Source organism: Ziziphus jujuba, chromosome 3, assembly GCF_031755915.1.
Source record: "Ziziphus jujuba cultivar Dongzao chromosome 3, ASM3175591v1".
Lineage (NCBI taxonomy): Eukaryota > Viridiplantae > Streptophyta > Magnoliopsida > Rosales > Rhamnaceae > Ziziphus > Ziziphus jujuba.
In genome coordinates this window covers 21822414-21841229 of record NC_083381.1, presented here as the reverse complement: position 1 = coordinate 21841229, position 18816 = coordinate 21822414, and the positions used below count along the sequence as shown (strand labels likewise).

At 31.5% G+C, this 18816-nt stretch overlaps 1 protein-coding gene across 1 annotated transcript; it reads right to left on the bottom strand.

The window, feature by feature from the left end:
• Nucleotides 1-292: 292 nt before the first annotated feature.
• Nucleotides 293-2323, bottom strand: LOC107422843 (polyubiquitin). Its single transcript, XM_048478271.2, has 2 exons — nt 2136-2323; nt 293-1563 (listed from the first exon to the last, which is right to left on the bottom strand). Exons 1-2 carry the CDS (start codon nt 2190-2192, stop codon nt 460-462), a joined length of 1161 nt encoding a protein of 386 aa, XP_048334228.1. The 5' UTR covers nt 2193-2323; the 3' UTR covers nt 293-459.
• Between the last annotated feature and the right edge of the window lie 16493 nt (nt 2324-18816).

Genomic DNA, 18816 nt, shown 5'->3' with positions numbered 1-18816 from the left:
TAAATAAACAAACTTGACGGCCTTTAGACTGATATGAGTTTTTCTGGTGAAAGGAATAAAAAAGTTGGTTTTGCATTCCTCTTTTCCAATATATCCAAAAAGTTGATCTATGTCAAAACCTATATACATGATCAACAACAAGAATGAGAAAACCAAATAATTGCAAAGCAAGCCTATTAACGGGTTGTGGCAGAGCTTAAACATTCTAAGGTAAAAAAAGAACATATCACTACCAAGAAAAGAAAATGAAAACAATTTCTGTGCAGAGGGCAAACTGATCTACATAGGAAACTAAATCAAAACAAACTATAATAAGAACCCAAAAGTACATATAGATGCAGAAACCTAATTACAAAATAACTAAATAAATGTTTCACATCAACATAAGTAGATCCAGATACAATTCCCTACATATTTCTTCCATAAAAATCCAATTTCCATATACAAAAGTCACTTGAACTATTCAGAAACGATCCAAAATATAGCATTATTGTCAAAAGCACCATAATCAGACAGGTTACGGTCATCCTGAAGTGCCAGTCCTTGGAAGTATATTTCCTTTACATGAATATTCCTTTTTCTTTGTATCATATTCTTTAATTGAGGAATGGTAGTGGATTCTGTTACAGAACTCCCAATATTAGCCAACTTAATCCGGCTTGCTCTCGGTGTATGGACAGCAATAAGAGTGGAATGCTGCTGCATATTGTAACTAGCCAGATCCCGGGAATTTTCAAGTGTTTTGCCTGAAAATACAAGACTAAGAAAATGAGCAGGCATCCTCAAGTTCAACTTATGGAAAAACTTTTGCTTTATGTTTTCAATAGTATCATGTCGTTCCACAGCAAGAGTTATGGTTTTTCCATCCCAATTCCTGACAAATATCTGAAATTTAAGAAGTAAAATCTCCAACACAGATTCTTCCTTGATGTCATAGAAAGCCAATGTCCTGAAATCATCAAGCTTCTTTCCTGCATAGAACAGAGTATGGTCACTTACCGATACACCTACAATGCTCCCGACTATTGTTTTCACATCACTAACAGCAAACAAAGCCCTTGCTTCGACTTTAATAAACTCTCCACTTGGTAGTTTCACAAAAATTGACATCAAATCTTTAGGATTTAAAACCACGTGGAGGGTAGACTTATGCTGAATATTAAGTGACACCAGAGTACTGTCATCTTCAAGTAATTTTCCATGGTAGACAAGAGTAAAATGATCCAACTCAATCCCTTCCTTGTCCTTAATAATTGCTTTGATGTTTCCAACTGTGTCTCGAGCCTTTGCTTCAACAGCCATGGTGCTTGGATTTGATGGTAGTTTGACATAGATTTTAAATTCATCAGGATTCCGGAGAACGAGATGAAGTGTGGAGTCTCTTTGAACACCACAGTCCATAAGTCTTTGTCCATCCCTAAGACAATCACCATCTAAACAGAGATCCTGAAGACTTTCAGAAAATCCAAACTTATCATGTAACAATGCTTTGACATCCTTTACTCTGTCAGATTTCTTGACATTTAAGCTTACTGGTCTTATGATTTTCAAGTATATATTAATCTGCAACAGGCAGCATATAGCATTTAAAGTGGTGGAGCAAAATTGCAAAGCACATTTTATACATGAAGCAGAGCAGATGATATTGATATAAGAATTATGTTAGATCATGGTTACTATGTCTATACCAATAATGACATAATGTGAGTGCTTGTTAATCACTAAAAATGCAAATGGGTATTTTATATATATATATATATATATATATGCAAGACACAATTCCTATAAGAAGATAAAAGTCTAATCTAATTTAACCCAACTTTTGTATTGGTTAAGAAAATCACCCCCAAAAATTCTAGGTTTCACTCAACCCAAATGATTAGATAGGCAAAATAACACTCTAATTCCAAGGCAACATTTTCTTTTATGTTTTGTCGGCGACCAAACAGGGTCAAAAACTATATATATATATAAACTAATTCCAAACCTTAAAAATTCCACTCTGAGAAATCAAATAATTCAGTGAAAAATGCAATAGCAACATACTTCCTATAAAACAACAAATAAATAAATAAATAAATAAAAATGAACGAAATTCAAAGAAAAAAATAAAATAAAATAAAAATTTGCTGAACCTCTTCTTGGGTTTCGACAGAGGGTTCGGAGGATCGTCTTAGTGGGGTCACTTCCATGGCGATCGCTCAATCTCTAACTCTGGGTTTACACGAAATATCCAAACCAGCAAAATTGACTGAAATGTGTCAACGACGTTTTTGTAAACCCTACGCGGACGATCATAGTACAAAAGTTTTGCCCTTTTTATTATTATTATTATTATTATTATTATTATTATTAGTAGTTTGCAAAAGTATAATAAATTTTATTTATATAAAAAATACTGTTTTTCAAAAATAAATTTAAAAGATATAGTATTTTTATTTTCTTTTCCAGAATAAAACCCAAAATTTATTTATTGATGGAGATAAATTCGATGAAATTTTAAAAAATAATTTCACTTTTAAAAATACAAAATGAGAGAAAACAAACTGCAATGATTTTGTTTATTTGTACTTTTTTTTTAATCTCAATTGAAATTTTTTTTTTCCCCCATCTTTCCGCATTTAATTAGGTGCAAATATAAACAACTAGCATAATACCGTAATACTAATAAATTAGTGTGAGCTAAATGATTTGATAATAAATGTGTAGAGGACTAATAAACCATTACTAATCCAGTATTGTCATTAATTTGTTTTATTAGTTTCCATATACTTTTATGTTTGTGTTGGGATCGTTGAGTATATGTAACAATTTAAACTTAGGTTATATGTAACAATTTAAACTTAGGTTATAAATTATCTTTGCAAATATGGTTTGGTCAAAAGATCTAATCAAATATGTTATTAATTATAGTTTGGTCAAAAGATCCAATTATAAAATTATATATATATATATATATATATATTTTTTTTTTTTTGCGTTAGTTTTGGACATTGGTCATTTTAAAATTTTTAAACTTTGGCAAGATGCAGTTAGTAACTTTTCGAAAGATTTAATCTTATGACCTTTTTTAAAAAGCAAAATTGAAAGAAAAAATCATTTTCTACATTTATAATTAATTTTAGAGATAATGCGAGAAGAAGTCTTTAAATTATATTACTAATTATATCTAGGTTTTTAATTTTTTTTAACAAATTAATCTATGAATTTGCTAATTTGTTATCCTATTGTTTCTAATTAGCTTTCCATCCAAAATTTGATTATCACAAAATATTAAAGTGAAACTTTTATATAGTTTAGGGACTACATGTATAATAAATCCTAAACACCCAAAAGTTTTAAATATAATTTTCAATAAAAGAAATATTTTTTATAAATAAATATTTAAAGATATTAAATATATTTTTTATATAAAATGAAAGTAATTTATTATTTGAAATATTTAAAAAAGATAACATTTTTAAAATATGTATAAATTATTCTCCAATTATTTATTCTTAAAATCAGATGCCATTTAGTTAATTTGTTTTTAGGTAAGTAAAAAAATTTTTTTTTTTGAATTATTAAATTTTCAAAATCTTATGAGCCAATAATTAAAAAATGTAAGAGAAAAATATTTTTTAAAAAGATTTTTTAAAGATAATTTTAAATTTTAAAAATATTCATGGCTCATAAAAATCTAAAAGTTATACTATTATACAAACTACATATATATATATATATATATATTATTTTTTATATGATTTGGGGTAGACAAAATTATTCAGAACAATTGATTGTTTGAAATTTTATAAGAGAATATAAAATAAAAAAACCAATACAAAAATTTAAAAATGTTAATAAATTATTCCCATAAATTAAAAATATGTATTTTTGTAATAATTAAACGAAGGTAGTAAATTAAACTATACTATATGGAGGATGGGGTTACTTATTGCATGGACGGGTACTATTAAGCTTGTTGTTACTCTTCCTAAAGCTTATTTCATATTTGAGCGAATCCAAAAAATTATATGCTTGATCATAAATACTCAAGCTCAGCAATATGTGTATAATGTAAGACTTCTAGGACCCCCCCCAAAAAAAAAAAAAAAAAAAAAGAAAACTATAAGGCCTTTTTTAGCCATTTTTTTGTTTCTGTTTTCAAAACATTATTTTAAAAATAAAAAATAAAAAAATATTTTTATTTGTTTTATAAAAATAAAAAATATTTGGACAATAATGTTTGAAAACAGTTTTAAAAAAAATAAATAAAAAATATGTTTGGCTAAATAATTTTTAAATTTTTTTAAACAGTTCCTTTTTTTTTTAATACAAAAAACCTTATATATGATATATATAACTATAAAATATATAAATATATATATATATACACACACATAATATTAATTCATCCATGTATTAATGAATTATATGTATAATATTAAAATATAATACAAGATTCCTTTTTCCATTGAATTTTTTTTTTAAAGAATCTATGCAGCTCAATCACTGATTCGTCTCATCCTCTCTTTATATTATATTATGTTATAATATAATATATATATATATATTATATTATATTTTAATAAATATATATTTTTTGCATTGCATAGTCGAATTGGACGAATCAGTTACTTGCATTGCCTGTGCTCTCTCACTCACCCCCTCATTCTCTCTCTTTCTCTATGATTTTTGTCCTTCAGTTTCAATTTTCTACTTTGTAGTTGGGTAAAGAAAATCAGAATACGAAAAAGCCAAAGAAATGGATTAGAGAAAGAGAGAGAGAGAGAGAGAGAGAAAGAGGGGGTGGAAATGGAGAGATAAGGGTAGAAAGAGAAGAGAAGGAAACCTGGAACTCCAAAAGCTGAGATCTGCTCAAGATGTGTCGAAGAAATGCGATTCAAGACCTATGATGGGTGTGAAGGTGAAAACAGATGGCTTCGATGAAAGTGAAAACAACAAAAACAAATTTTTTATGCTTTCTAATTTTTATTTTTTTTTAATTTGTTTTCAAAAACTATTTTTGAAAACTAATGGATAAACATGTGTGTTCCAATTTTGAAAACAGTTGACCAAACAACCCTTAATTTTGGAATTTTTTATTGAAAAATTGATGAAAGTCAAAAGCAACTTTCATTTCAACCTTATTAATTTTGCTATGATTTCATTTAGACTTCATATTTTTAGAAAATCATTATTAATATATTTTTAAAATTTTCATATTTATCAATACAAATATATTAGTCACCGTTTGAAAACATCATCGTTTCATAGCTCACCTTCAATATGAAAGTGAGCTCACTTTCTCAATCTCTCTGAATTCCATAGCAGCATTCTAATGGAAACAGAATCTTCCTTTCTAGGACATGAGACATCCATCAGCTCTTTGACACAAAATTTAACGCCGTCCACTCCTTTTTCCCGCCATAACTTAAAGCATTTTAAACATGAGCTACACAAAGGCGGTTTGCTCTGAGTCTCATACGATGAGTTTCTCTTTCTCTCTCTCACTCTCTCAATGACTACTTCCCCAAATTCACATTGTTTTCATTCAAGATTGATTCCTCTCTCACTCTCACTCTCTCTCTCTCTCTCTCTTTGTGCTTCCTTGATATCGTTTCCAATGGATTTCAATGAGCCACTTTGCATTCTCGTTACTAAAGCTATAGATACCGATATCACTATTCTTCTTCTTCTTCAAATCAATTTTAGATTTATCAAAATGTGATTTTCTAATTTCAAAGGGATTTCAAATTTTATGAAACCATGTTTTTCGATTTCAACCTGTTTTGATTTTTTCTCATTGTTAATCTTGTTTTTCCTTTAGCATTTTTTTCTATGTCATCGATGATTGTCTATGATTATGCATAAGCTAGAACGGTACTGAGTGATACCGATGTTATCAGTTATCAAGAAAAAAAAATCAAATTCATCTTTGATGTAGCAAATAGAGAAAATAAAACTAAATCCAATTGAAGAGCTATGAAAACTACAAAGATTCAAGTGGAGAGAGGATTTCATTGATTAGAGAAGCTTTAGCTTCATGAAAGTTTCTCTTACAACGAAAAACTAAAGAAATTTGTCTCTGTTAGAGAAAGAAGATAGACTTTATACCAACACAGAGGGTACAAATAGGTTGTCAGGACCCGTCTAGAATTTCTCCTCTGAACCCTAGACAAGCCCTGATCCTAGGGAAATACCATCGAACCTTCCAACGGAAAATCCGGCAGCACCTCCCCTAAGGGTAGGACTAACCAAAAAATTACCTGCACGGAAAACACACTTCAAAAAACATCCCATTATTCCTCCTACAATACTACAAATTGATTCCACAATTTTCAGCACTTCAAATAATTAACAGCAGCAACCCAGTGCATAAATAATAACTACACGTCCAATACAATATACAGAGCATTATACAGATAATGTGGAATTTATACAATGACAGATAAAAAGCAATACAGATACAGAGGAAAAAGGGAAGAAATACTTCTTGGACTTCGGCAACGAACTGAGACGTCGGGCTCGTCCCGGATAATCAACGTCTCCCAACCTGAACCTAGGAGAACGGAATTTAAGAGCGTGAGATGCTAATCATCTCAGTGAGTGACCCTATCTACTGTACACCTTTAATATTAATAATATACCAAATAAAGGGATTTAATTAATCAATACCGAACAATTAAATAAATAAACAATTGAGGTAACAATTTCTCTCAAAATCCTCACTATTCACTCCGTTGGAAATGTTCCCCTTTTAAAACATTTTCACAAAACCCGATATTCGTATTTTCTGAAAACCAATGGACCAAATAATTTAATAAACAAAAAATAAATAAATAAATACCCCAAATATAAATAAACTGTAATAAATTATAATAAATAATTTTGTACTCTTTGGGGTTTGAAATTTCTATCCGAAAAATTTATACTTGACGCACCACACCATATACCAGTGATGCCCTCCGATACCCAGCGTCTTGAGCACCGACTGGCGGGGAGATTAAAGAGAGAAACTTGCAAACGGCACTTCGGCGTCCCGACAGTACCGCTGCTGAAACCATCATCCCGACCAAGGAGGGGCGGCTGTGTGCACTATATTAGACTTGCCTGCCCACGGTCCAATGGCAACTCACGGGAGAAATAATAATACTTGCGCGCTGAACCACATATACATATACCAGAACACCAATACTGTGTGAATGCGTCTAAAATAATTATTAAACCAACCGTACCGTTTTTCAAAATTACCGTGGGAAATATACCAAAATTTCTCACTTACCATTCCACATATTTTTATTTAACAAACCGGTACGAAAACATCGATAACAAATAAAACTATACCTTTTTCTCGTAATACGAGATTCAACAATTGAAATACCGGCGGCATAATTTATAAAATTAAACCACCAACTTAAACAAATATTTTCATAAAATATTTAACCCAATTATGCCCGAAAAAATAACACTTAAAACCACGTACGATTATTTCTGAAATATACTTTGCTCATGCACAATAATTAAATTAAACCACAATAAAATAATACTCGAAAAATTCTTAGTAACCCAAAATTCCGTTTAGTATCAATGGGTAAAATATATATAAAATAAAATAATATTTTTCCCGATTATATTTAAAATACGCCACATGAGCACCAATTACAGATATCAATTTAATACCACATAAATACAATTAATTACCCCAAAAACATTTTCAAAGGTGGGTCACTCACCTGGAGCACGCAATAATCCTAAGATCCACCATGGGATCAATTCCACGACTCACCGGTGCTCCTAGAACACAATTCACACACAGTCAAATAAATTAATATTTTAATCGGGTAAATAATATCCGGTACCCGGGGGGTCACACACAAACGTTATCCAAAATAGTCTAATAATATACCGAATCGAAGCTTGAGCGACGAGGATTACAAATTCGGTCTCCATTGACCCCAATTCTGTCGAAGGTGGCCGGAATTTGTCCGGAAAGCTTCGGCCGGTTTTCAATTCCTCGTATCTCGCAAACCGCTTCGAATTTTTGAGATTGGAGGCCATATTTGGACTCAGAGGGGTCGAAAATGGTGGAATAGGCGTATGGGTCGGGCTGGGTTGGTCGGAAACGGCGAGAATCGCCGGAAAATTTCAAGTCGCTGCCGCGGAATTCACTGGTCTGATTTGGGCGCGTCCGGCGGTGACTGGCTAGGAAATTTGGTGGCTGAGGTCGCGAGGAGATGGGCTACACCGGTGGCCGGCGCGTGGGGCATTCCGGCGACTGAAATTCGGCCAAGAGGTCGGTCAAACAGGGAGAGGGAGAGAGTCAAAGGAGAGAGAGAGAGAGAAAAATTTCTGCATTTTGTTTTGTCTCTGTCGGGCTTGGGGAAGAAGAAGGGAAGGGAAGGAAAAGAAAAGAGAGGGTGTTTTCCCACGTGGGGAAAAGAAAAGAAAAAGAAAAAGAAAAATAAAATAAAATAAAAAAAGAAAAGAAAATAAAATAAAATAAAAATAATTAAATAATATTATTACACAAAATAATAATAAAATAATATGATATTATACATGGTTGACATGTGGCACCTCACTATGGTGACACATGGTCACACTTAATTAGTCACACGTGGCACATCGTTACACGTTTAAAAATAATATTAAAATAATACGGTGTTTGAAAAACTCTACAGGTCCATAACTTCCAAACCACATGTCCAAATTGGACGTGCCGCTAGTCTACGGACTCGTATCGACGAACACTTCACAACCATGCATGAGTCAACGCTCAACTTTGCATGAATAAAAAGTCAACTTCGGCACCTCTTGGACAATTTGGACCTCAACTTGTTTTGCTCATAACTTTCAAACCGTAGCTCCGTTTTCAACGTGCTACTAGTCTACGAACTCATGACAACGTGTACTTCGTAACGGTACCTCATTCAACCTAGAATTCCAATTGGGTCAAAAAATCAACTTTTGACCTCTTCGGTCAACGGTCAACCTCGGTCAATATGCAAAAATTCCGACATGGTTCGGGACGGGGTGTTACACAGGTCATTTTGATCAACAATTATTATAGCTAAGTCATTTACTAATTAACACTCAAAAGTTAAGTAAATGATAAAATAAAAGGACTTAATGAAACGAAGCTCACTGGTAAAGAAAATAAACGACATTGGTAAAAAGCTAAATAACACCAAGTAACGCTTTCTTCTCCACTAGTGTTATTTGGAGATTTAAAAATGCCTATGTTAGAAGTAAAACAGCTTGTTCTAGTTGTAAAAATTCTAGAATGATTTTTTTTTCTCTTTTGGTTTAGTAATATGATGTCTTCTCGTTTGTGAGGACCTTTCTTTGCACATTTTAGTTCACTTTTGGTATGGCCTACTTATATCACTAGTCTTTTTCCCATTTTTTATTTTTAATGCTTGTCATTTGAGTATTATGTTACAATTGTGTATGATTGTTGGTTTGCAAGTGAAATTGGATATGTTCTACATATATCACTGACAATTTTTCCATTTCTTTGAGTTAATGCTTCTCATTTCGATGTTATGTTATATCTGTGTATGATTGTTAGTTTACAGGTGAAATTGGTTATGATCTACATATATCATTGGTTTTTTTTTTTTTCCCATTTCTTAGAGTTAATGCTTTTCATTTGAATGTTATGTTATGTTTGTGTATAATTGTTGGTGTGCAGGTGAAATTGGTTATATAGCCTACATATATCACTTCTCGTCCCCATGATTACTAGGGGATTGATGTTGGACGTTGATTAGCCTGTTATCCTACACTTGCTTGATTTCACACCAACTGCTGATGCATTGAACGATGTGAAAATGGAATTGGTCGATGCAACTTTTCCTCTTCTTAAAGGTACTCAATGATATATATATATATACTTTTTTTTACTCTTTATATATTGTAATTCATGTTAAAGAGTTTTATTGTAGACTGTTTATGTCAGGACCCGTTCAAGATTCTTCACCGGAACCCTAAATAAACCATGATCCTAGGAAAACACTACCTAACCTTCCAGTAGAAAATCCGGCAGAACCTCCCCTAAGGGTTGGACTTACTACAAATTTTTCCTACACAAAAAATACTTCTAGAAACATCCCCTTATTCCTCCCATCTTACTACAATTTGTTTCCACAAATTTACAACACTCCAAAATAATAACAGGGAATCAGTAAGCAATTAAACAAATATCTGTCCAATCGTATACAGAGTATTATACAAATAAATATGAAATTAATACAATGACAGATGAAGCAATACAAGATGGAGAGGAAAAAGGAAGGAAATGCTTCTTGGACTTTCGGTGATGAACTGAGACGTCGGGCTCGTCCCGGACGATCAACGTCTCCCAACCTGGGCCTAGGGGAACGAAATTTAAAAACATGAGATGCTAATCATCTCAGTGAGTGACCCAATCTATTACACAATTATAATATTAATAATATAACAATAAAGGAAACTTAATTAATCAATACCAAACAATTAAATAAATAATTATAATAAATATTTGAAATAATGTTTTCTCTCAAAAACCCTTACAATTCACTCAGTTGGAAAAATTCCCCTTTTAAAACATTTTCACAAAACCCAATGATTGTACCCCAAAAATCAAGGAATAATTAATTAAATAAATTATAAATAAAATACATTAAATTAAAAATCTAGAATGTATAATAAGAAACAAGAATAATTTTAATAACAATTATTAAATTATACACAAAATGTCATAAATAAAATAAGGAAAATCATAATAAAATTTACATAAAAAAATAATCAAGAAAATATCAAATTAAACGGAATGCAATTTAGAATGCACATAAATACAAATATTAATTTAGAACTCAATATATACATTGAAAACATTTTAAAAATCCAATAATTAAAATAATACTGTATTTGAAAAATTTTACAGATCCATAATTTTTCAACAAAATGTCCAAATCAGGTGTACCACTAGTCTACGGACTCGTATCGAGGAGTAATTCACATTCGTACATGAGTCAAAGCTCATATCCCCATAAATAAAAAGTCAACCCGGTACCCTTGGACAATTTGGATCTCAACTTGTTTTGCTCATAACTTTCAAACCGTAGCTCCGTTTTCAATGTGCTACTAGTCTATGAACTCGTGCCAACGTGTACTTCGTAATGGGACCTCGGTAAATGTGAAATTCCACCAGAAGCAAAAATTCTACATTTGACCCCTTCTTAGTCAACAATGGTCAAATCCGATCAACCTCGATTAAATTTGAGAAATTTCCAGTGTATTTCGAGACGGGATGTTACAGTTTAGGCTCAGTATGTGTGAAATATATGATCATGATGTGTGATTTGAAAATTGTATTAGGTGTTATTGCATCAACGATTGTGGTTGAAGCATGTCAAGGGATAAAGGTTGCAATTATGCTTAGTGGTTTCCCAAGCATATAATCTACGTTTATATGCATGGGTAACTCAGATTTAAGGATTCAAAAAACATTTTGGAGTATGGCCTTAATATGATACATTTTGCCTCACTAAACTAGAAATTTGGTATAAAGATTTAGTACTCCTAACATTTATGTAACGATTCATGATCATCTAACAAAGGTCTAGATTTAATAAAAATAAATGTTATGATTTAAATATATATATATATATATATATGATCTTTTTATGGTACTGATATCTACAAGTTTTTAATTTGTGAATACACATTAGTAATATATTACAACATGTTACTTGATGTAGACATTTGCAAGTTAAAACTTGTGAATATCTATACCATAGAAAAATTATGTTTATATATATACATATAGAGTTCTTCTATAGTGCAGTCTGTCCGCATGCGGACCTACAGTATTGACGACAGTTTTTTAAAAATTGTCGTCAATACTATCATACAAAGACAATATTGATGACGATTTTTCAAAAACCGTCGTCAATACTATAATACAGAAACAATATTGACAACAGTTTTTTCAAAAACCATCGTCAATACTGTAGGTACGCATGTGGACCGACCACACTATAGAATTTTCCTATACATATATATACAATTAGGCTTATTATTATTATTATTATTATTATTGTTATTGCTATTATTTATTTTCAATATATTCTTTAAAAATTTTTAAAAATAATTAAATGGGAAAATGGGAATCTCCACTCCAATATGAGGAATCCCTGTCTTGCCTCAACTCAACAATACACAAGGAGTAGGATTGGAGATGGGATGGGGAATCCCCATAGGACAGGTAACACGAGAGACTATCGTGGTCCTGATCCATCCCATTGCCATCCGTAATTTTACTGTGCAAGGAATTTTATTTACTTATTAATTGCCAACTCATCACTAATCCTTTGCTAACTAGGAGTCAACTTAACGAAATTTTATGACAGATCTACATAACTCTTCGTATAGCAAAAACATGGCCGGTTGAAAGGCATGGGCCTCTCGGCCCACAAGAAAGAGGGTTCGAAAAAAAATTCATATATTTTTTTACAAAAAAGAAAAAAAAAGAATATATATATATATAAAAATATATATTTATCATTAAAATAATTTCATGTTAAAATTGATATATATATGATTATATAAAGTCCTTTTATGACCAGGATCATCCGCATGCGGACCAAAGAAAAAAGTGACTTTTTTGGGGGAAAAAAAAAAAAAACATTGCCATTTCTCTCATACAAACAGGGAAAATGCGACGTTTTTTGGGGAAAAAAAAATGTCTTCTTTTTTCTTGGTCCTGACCATAGAATTATACTAATTATATATATATATATATATATATATTGTTTTAGTACTTTTCATTTAGTAAATAAGATGGAAAAATTTCCTTTTATAAACATAAAATTTTGAATTTTTAGAAGTCCAATTCGTGTTTTTAGTTTAATTGTTATTAATATATTTTTATTTTTGAAAAAGAATATCAGTCAACTATTAAATTTTCTCTATAAAAAAATTAAATTCTTTATTTACTATATTTGTCTCGAGCTTTAACCATAGAAGATTAAGAACCCCAAAAAAAAAAAAAAAAGCAAAAGTGTTAAAATGGCCCAAAAAAAAAAAAGTTAAAGCTTTAACCAGTGAAGATTTTTCCATCTCCTTTGACTCTACTAATTTTCTTTTATTCATGTTTCATATCTAAAAGTTGCTAAATTTTGTTATATAGTTTACATATTTTGATTTAAAGTACCACAAAAGAATGTGATATTATTTGTTAGGGTTAATTTCATTACCTTTTATAAGGCTTGATTTAAATACAAATTGATATATGTGGTTTTAAAAATATCATTTTTCTCCTTTCATGCCTCAAATAATTCCATATGTTCCTCCCATGTTATTTTATTCACACCTTTTAAAATAATTTTATCGACATCCCATATGGTGTTAGTTGTAATTTTTAAATCATAAAGGACTAAATTGAAATTAAAATGTCAAAAGGTTAACTAGGATATTTTCTATTTGTTATTATTTATTTAATAAATTTATATCTATTATTTATTCTCAAAACTTTTTTTTATTTTGCATGAATTTTAAAAGTTATTGTTGTAGTTCAAGGTGTACACCTTTTTTTTTTTTTTTTAATGGAAATTGGTAGTATAGAACAAAATAATTTTTTTTACTGCTCTTACTTGGTTGTTTACGAGTTAAAAAGATTTTATTATTAAAATTTTAATATAAAGATTTAATTGATAACTTTGCATTAAAATGAAAAAATATATATATATATATATATATCTATCTATATAGATAAAAAAAATAATAATAAATTAAATTATTGTTATTTTTGCCAAGGGACTCAACGATGGTTAAGACATCTTGAGTAAAAAAATCGATTGTGCTCTCGGGAGCACTGGAAATTTGTTCCCTTGTAGCTGAGTAAAACAAAATCTGCTTAGATAAAAACCACAAACTTTCATATTTGATTTGATATCTTTTAGACAATTTTATAATTTTGTTTTCCATTTTCCTTTGAATTGAAGATGGTTTGTACTATATTTAAGTAATAATTATAGACTGCAATTTGCAAAAGAATGAGCTACATTTTCTGAAACAATTTTGTTTCTTTTGAATAGTACTAATGTGTCAGTATTATCAGTTTGAAGTAACAGTTGGTTCTTTGACTATTTTATTTTACAAAAATGAAATATAAAGGGGAGCTACACATGGTGAAATTTTTCAAAACAGAAATGTGTTTGTCAAAAAAAATCTGGCCAAAAATGAAATTTATCCCAAGTGATATTCTTAGGTGTAAGTTTTATTAACATAAACTAATTTCATTCCAAGTTATATCTGAAAATCTCCGAGGACAGATTTATGGGTAATTTTCCATTGTAGACAAGAATAAACTGATCCAATTCAATCCTTTCTTTGTCTTGATAATGTTTTGAACAGTGTCTCGAGTGCTTGCTTCAACAACCATGGTGTGCGGATTTGGTGGCAGTTTGACATATATTTTACGCTTATCAGGATTCCAAGATGAAGGATGAAGGCTGGAGGCTCTTTATGAACACCACAGTCCATTAGTTTCTGTCCATCCCTAAGACAATCACCATTAAAACAGAGTTCCTGAAGACTTTTAAAAAATCCGTACTTACCATGTTATAATGCTTTGACATCCTTTACTGTGTCAAATTTCTTGACATTTAAGCTTATTGTTCTTATGATTTTCAAGTATATATTTATCTGCAAGCAGCATATAGCATTTCATGTGGGTGGAGGATGATTGCGATGCATATTTTTTTATACATAAAAAGCAGAGAATATGATGCTGATATAAGAATCATGTTCGATCATTGTAACTCATAACATAATATACCAATAATGATAAAATGCGAGTGATGATAAAGATAAAATGTGAGTAATTATTGTTAATCATTAAAATGCAAATAGGTATTATAAATATATATACACTAACGGTTTGGACTCAAATATCAAAAATTAAAAAGCAAAAAATGGTTATCAACATCCTTTTTCATTTTGCTGCTACAGATTCTGCTTCTTTGTGCTCTATTGGCCTTTGGGTTTTTGTATCATTGATAATTACAACCCCGCCAATCAAAAACAAAGAAAGATTGAAGTGAGAATGAATACAACAGAGAGAGCGAGAGACTACAAAATCTTGATGCCCCGATTACGAAACTGCCACGCTGCCGAATAACGACTTGGACCGCCTTGATTTCAACGTGTGGCCCAACTTAAAAAGCTCTGGATCAGGCCCAGGGAAATACCAGGCTTTAGGAACTCCTTCAATTATTCTCTCCTTTTTTATTTTAACAAAGAAAGTTTTTTAACGAGAGTTTTTTGGTTTCCCAAAAAACCAAAAAGAAAAAAAAAAAGGACTTCTCTTTATATCTAAAAATTAATTATTTTTTTTTAGGAATTTTCATACGATGACCGTCTGTTAGACTTCCCTTATTATTTTAGAATTGATTTGAAAGCCAAGAATTAAATTTTCATTTAGAGTTTACAAGAATTTATATAGAATTATATTGTCGTTTCATTATTTTGGTATTTTATCAGCTTTTTAAAGGGATTCAAATATTAATTATAAGTTATAATGGTAAAATTATCAGTATGTCTAAATTGGAGAAAAACTAATTAATTTTTATGTGGATGGATAAAGCCCAAATCACACATTTGGGCTAAACCTGAACTCCAAATGCTTAATTTTCAATTGGGGAATTTGGCCCAATACCCTCATAGGATCGAGCTTCATGAATTTTGCCCTCTCAATTCATTTTTTTTTTGATCTACCCCTTAATATCCCTTATAACCTTCAAACAAAAAACAATTACTTACATATCCTCTTATTTTTAAAACCAAACAAAAATCAACTTTTCCTTTTCTAAATGTCTTTACACTTTCATACAAATACAAAAATACAAAAAAAGCAAACAAACGGCTTTACACGAACACACAAATACAAACAACCAAATCGAAGCTGTCGTGGAAAAGCCAAACATTAGGATCTCATCTCAGCACAGGGAATAAGGTAATTGGTTGAATCTCTTTGTTTATTTGTTGCCATGGGACCGGTGTGGGTTGTTTTTGTGTGGATTTGGCTTTATGTTTATTTCTTTCGTTGCCGTGGAGTGTGGGTTTTTATTTATATTTTTTGTGTTTATATTTTTTGAAGATTTAGGATAGATTGATATTGGGCATTAGTAGGAAATGAAGAGAGGAAAAAAATGGGACCGGTTTGGTCGGTGGCCGGAGGTGGAAGAAATAACCGGGTGAAGAATCGGGTCGGTACTGGTTTAGGCGGGTTTATTTTTTGAAAATTTAGGATAGATTGATATTGGGCATTAGTAGGAAATGAAGAGAGGAAAAAAATGGGATTGGTTTGGCCTTGATCGGTGGCCGGAGGTGGAAGAAATAACCGGGTCAAGAATCGGGTCCGTACTGGTTTAGGCGGGTTCGGGTCGACCCGGACAAGGGTTGAAGATGGATTGAACGACATGTCGTCTGGGATGAATGACACCCAGACGACACGTCGTTTTTTAATTTTTATAAAAAAATGTTTTTTTTTGGGTTCCATCGACAGACATCCCTGAGCATGGAAAATAAATAAAGGATGAAGGCAGGGAAATCAATGAATTTGATGAAGAATAATGTTAGTTTGTAATAATGTTAGTTTGTAATAAAAAAACATAACATATGTATATATATGTATTTGTTACAACTTAGGGATATAAGGATTTTTACCCTGATCAAAGTTTAAATCCTTAAGCTAAAGGTGTTATCTCACTAGTGCATGATACTCAAACTCTGTCTAGAAAACTGCTTTTGTGGGTTGAAAAAAAGAATTTTTTAAAAAACGTACTTGACCCTTAGGAAACTAATTATATTTCTTTTTGGATTTGTATACAGATAAAATAAATATGAAGTGAATGATTTGTATAGTATATATAGGTGTCGGTAGGTCTGAGCTTTTACAACCAAATCAAGTTAAACACAAGCAGTATGGGGAAGAGATGTAGCTACATTAGTTGACATACTCATATAGAAGTGGTGGACATGTTGCAGTCCAGCTTAACCTATATGTTCAGATTATAGTCTGCAACTTTCTGTGCACATTTTTTAGACATATATTGTATGGTAAGAAATAATTAAATATAACATGAATATGATATGTATATATACAGTCTAAGGATTGCTTTTGATTGGCTTATAACAATCTGTCTGTTGCGTCGCTTCTATCTAGTCTTCCACCTCTATACTTCACTTTCTTGTTTTTCTATTTTGGGTGAATTGACTACTTCCTCTCCAGTCATTTCAATATTTCACTTTATCTGCTTCTGCATGTAGCATCATAATTGGCCACAATTGTGGGTTGCTCTATTAAAACCTCACTTTAGACTATAGCTGCATTAGAAATCTTAGTTGCTTTTCAGACCTTCTTTTTTCTTTTAAGTTTTTTCTTCTTCCTTTTTGCTAGGGTAATTTATTACTAAAAATCAGTACATGGAGATAAGAGAAAAATACTTTATGATTAATTAGAATTGAAGTTGAGAATTCCAGAGTTAGTACTTTCTAAAGGTATAGATATATATATATATATATATATATAGAGAGAGAGAGAGAGAGAAAGAGAGAGAGAAGATCGATGCATAAAATTTTAGGTACATGGTTAGCTAGAAGAAAACACGCAAACACTTTATCCCCAAAAAAGAAAAAAATAAAAAATTAAAGCAGAAGAAGATAGAAAGATTTAGATGGCATGCACACTGCTATACATTAAATGTTTAGTAAATGTTATGGCATGCACAATATCCTTAGGAAGAGAGCGTATGAAATTGAGGATTGCGGATATTTATACATGTATGTATACATAGTTGACAATGTTGTTAAAGGTAGATAAAAGTTTATTAATGTTGTCAATGTACATTTGTAGGTTGTACTTTATAATGGCACCAAAGAGGAACTTGCGACGTCAACCGAAGAAGGGAGTTAAGAAGGTGGAAAGTAAGAGACGTGGTGGTAGCACAGCAGCAGCACCCGACTCTAAGCGTCAACGTACTACTAGGTAGAAATCCAAATCTGAGACGGAAAGCACCAAACTTCGAGGGCACGTTCCACTTTCCTCTCCCCCATCTGATATGGTAAGTTTTATATTCATTTATGTTGTTTTGTGCGGTAAATGATAAGACATGTGACAGTATTTATTCATGAATGTGAAAACTGAAGAAAAACTTCACCCGATGGCCATCGGTAATTGCCGATAGGCCATCGGGCTTTTTTTTTAGTTCATTGTAGGTTGATTACCGATGGTTTCATCGGTAATTACCACTTGTGCAAAAATGTGAACCCATATGTCTTAAGATTTAGTTGGAAATTATTATTATCAAGTTAGGGTGGAAAAATAGGGTATGATTAAATCGTTGATGTCAGTTCCATTTATGTAATTCATATTGCAGCCCATCGATGCTCCAAAGGAACGGATGTTGCAGGATGCCGATATAAATAAAGTTAGGGCACATTCATTCGGGAATCCAATAGGGGCGAACAAAGTAATTACAAGTGTCCTCACAAGTGAGCAGCTCGAAAAGTATAGACAAACATGTTTTGGACACTTACTTGACATGAAGAACCTCCGGTTCTCTGGTCAGTTAGTGCATCACCTGCTTTGCAGACAATTGTGTCCAACAATCCAGAAGTACTGGAGTTTAACTTCGGCGGATCTGCAGTGCGGTTTACGAAGTGGGAATTCGCACTCATTAGTGGGTTAAAGTTTTGTAGGTACCCTTCGATGTATGATATGCAAATTTCCAAAGGAAATGAGCTGCGCACGAGGTTGCTAGATGACAGGAGTGACTTGAAACCGCC

What these genes read in the sequence shown, in the direction of transcription:
- LOC107422843 (XM_048478271.2), bottom strand. Translation starts at nt 2,192, where the DNA reads ATGGAAGTGACCCCACTAAGACGATCCTCCGAACCCTCTGTCGAAACC. An exon ending in CTGTCGAAACCCAAGAAGAG is followed by an intron (nt 1,564 to 2,135) that starts GTTCAGCAAATT and finishes TGCCTGTTGCAG; the next exon opens with ATTAATATATACTTGAAAAT.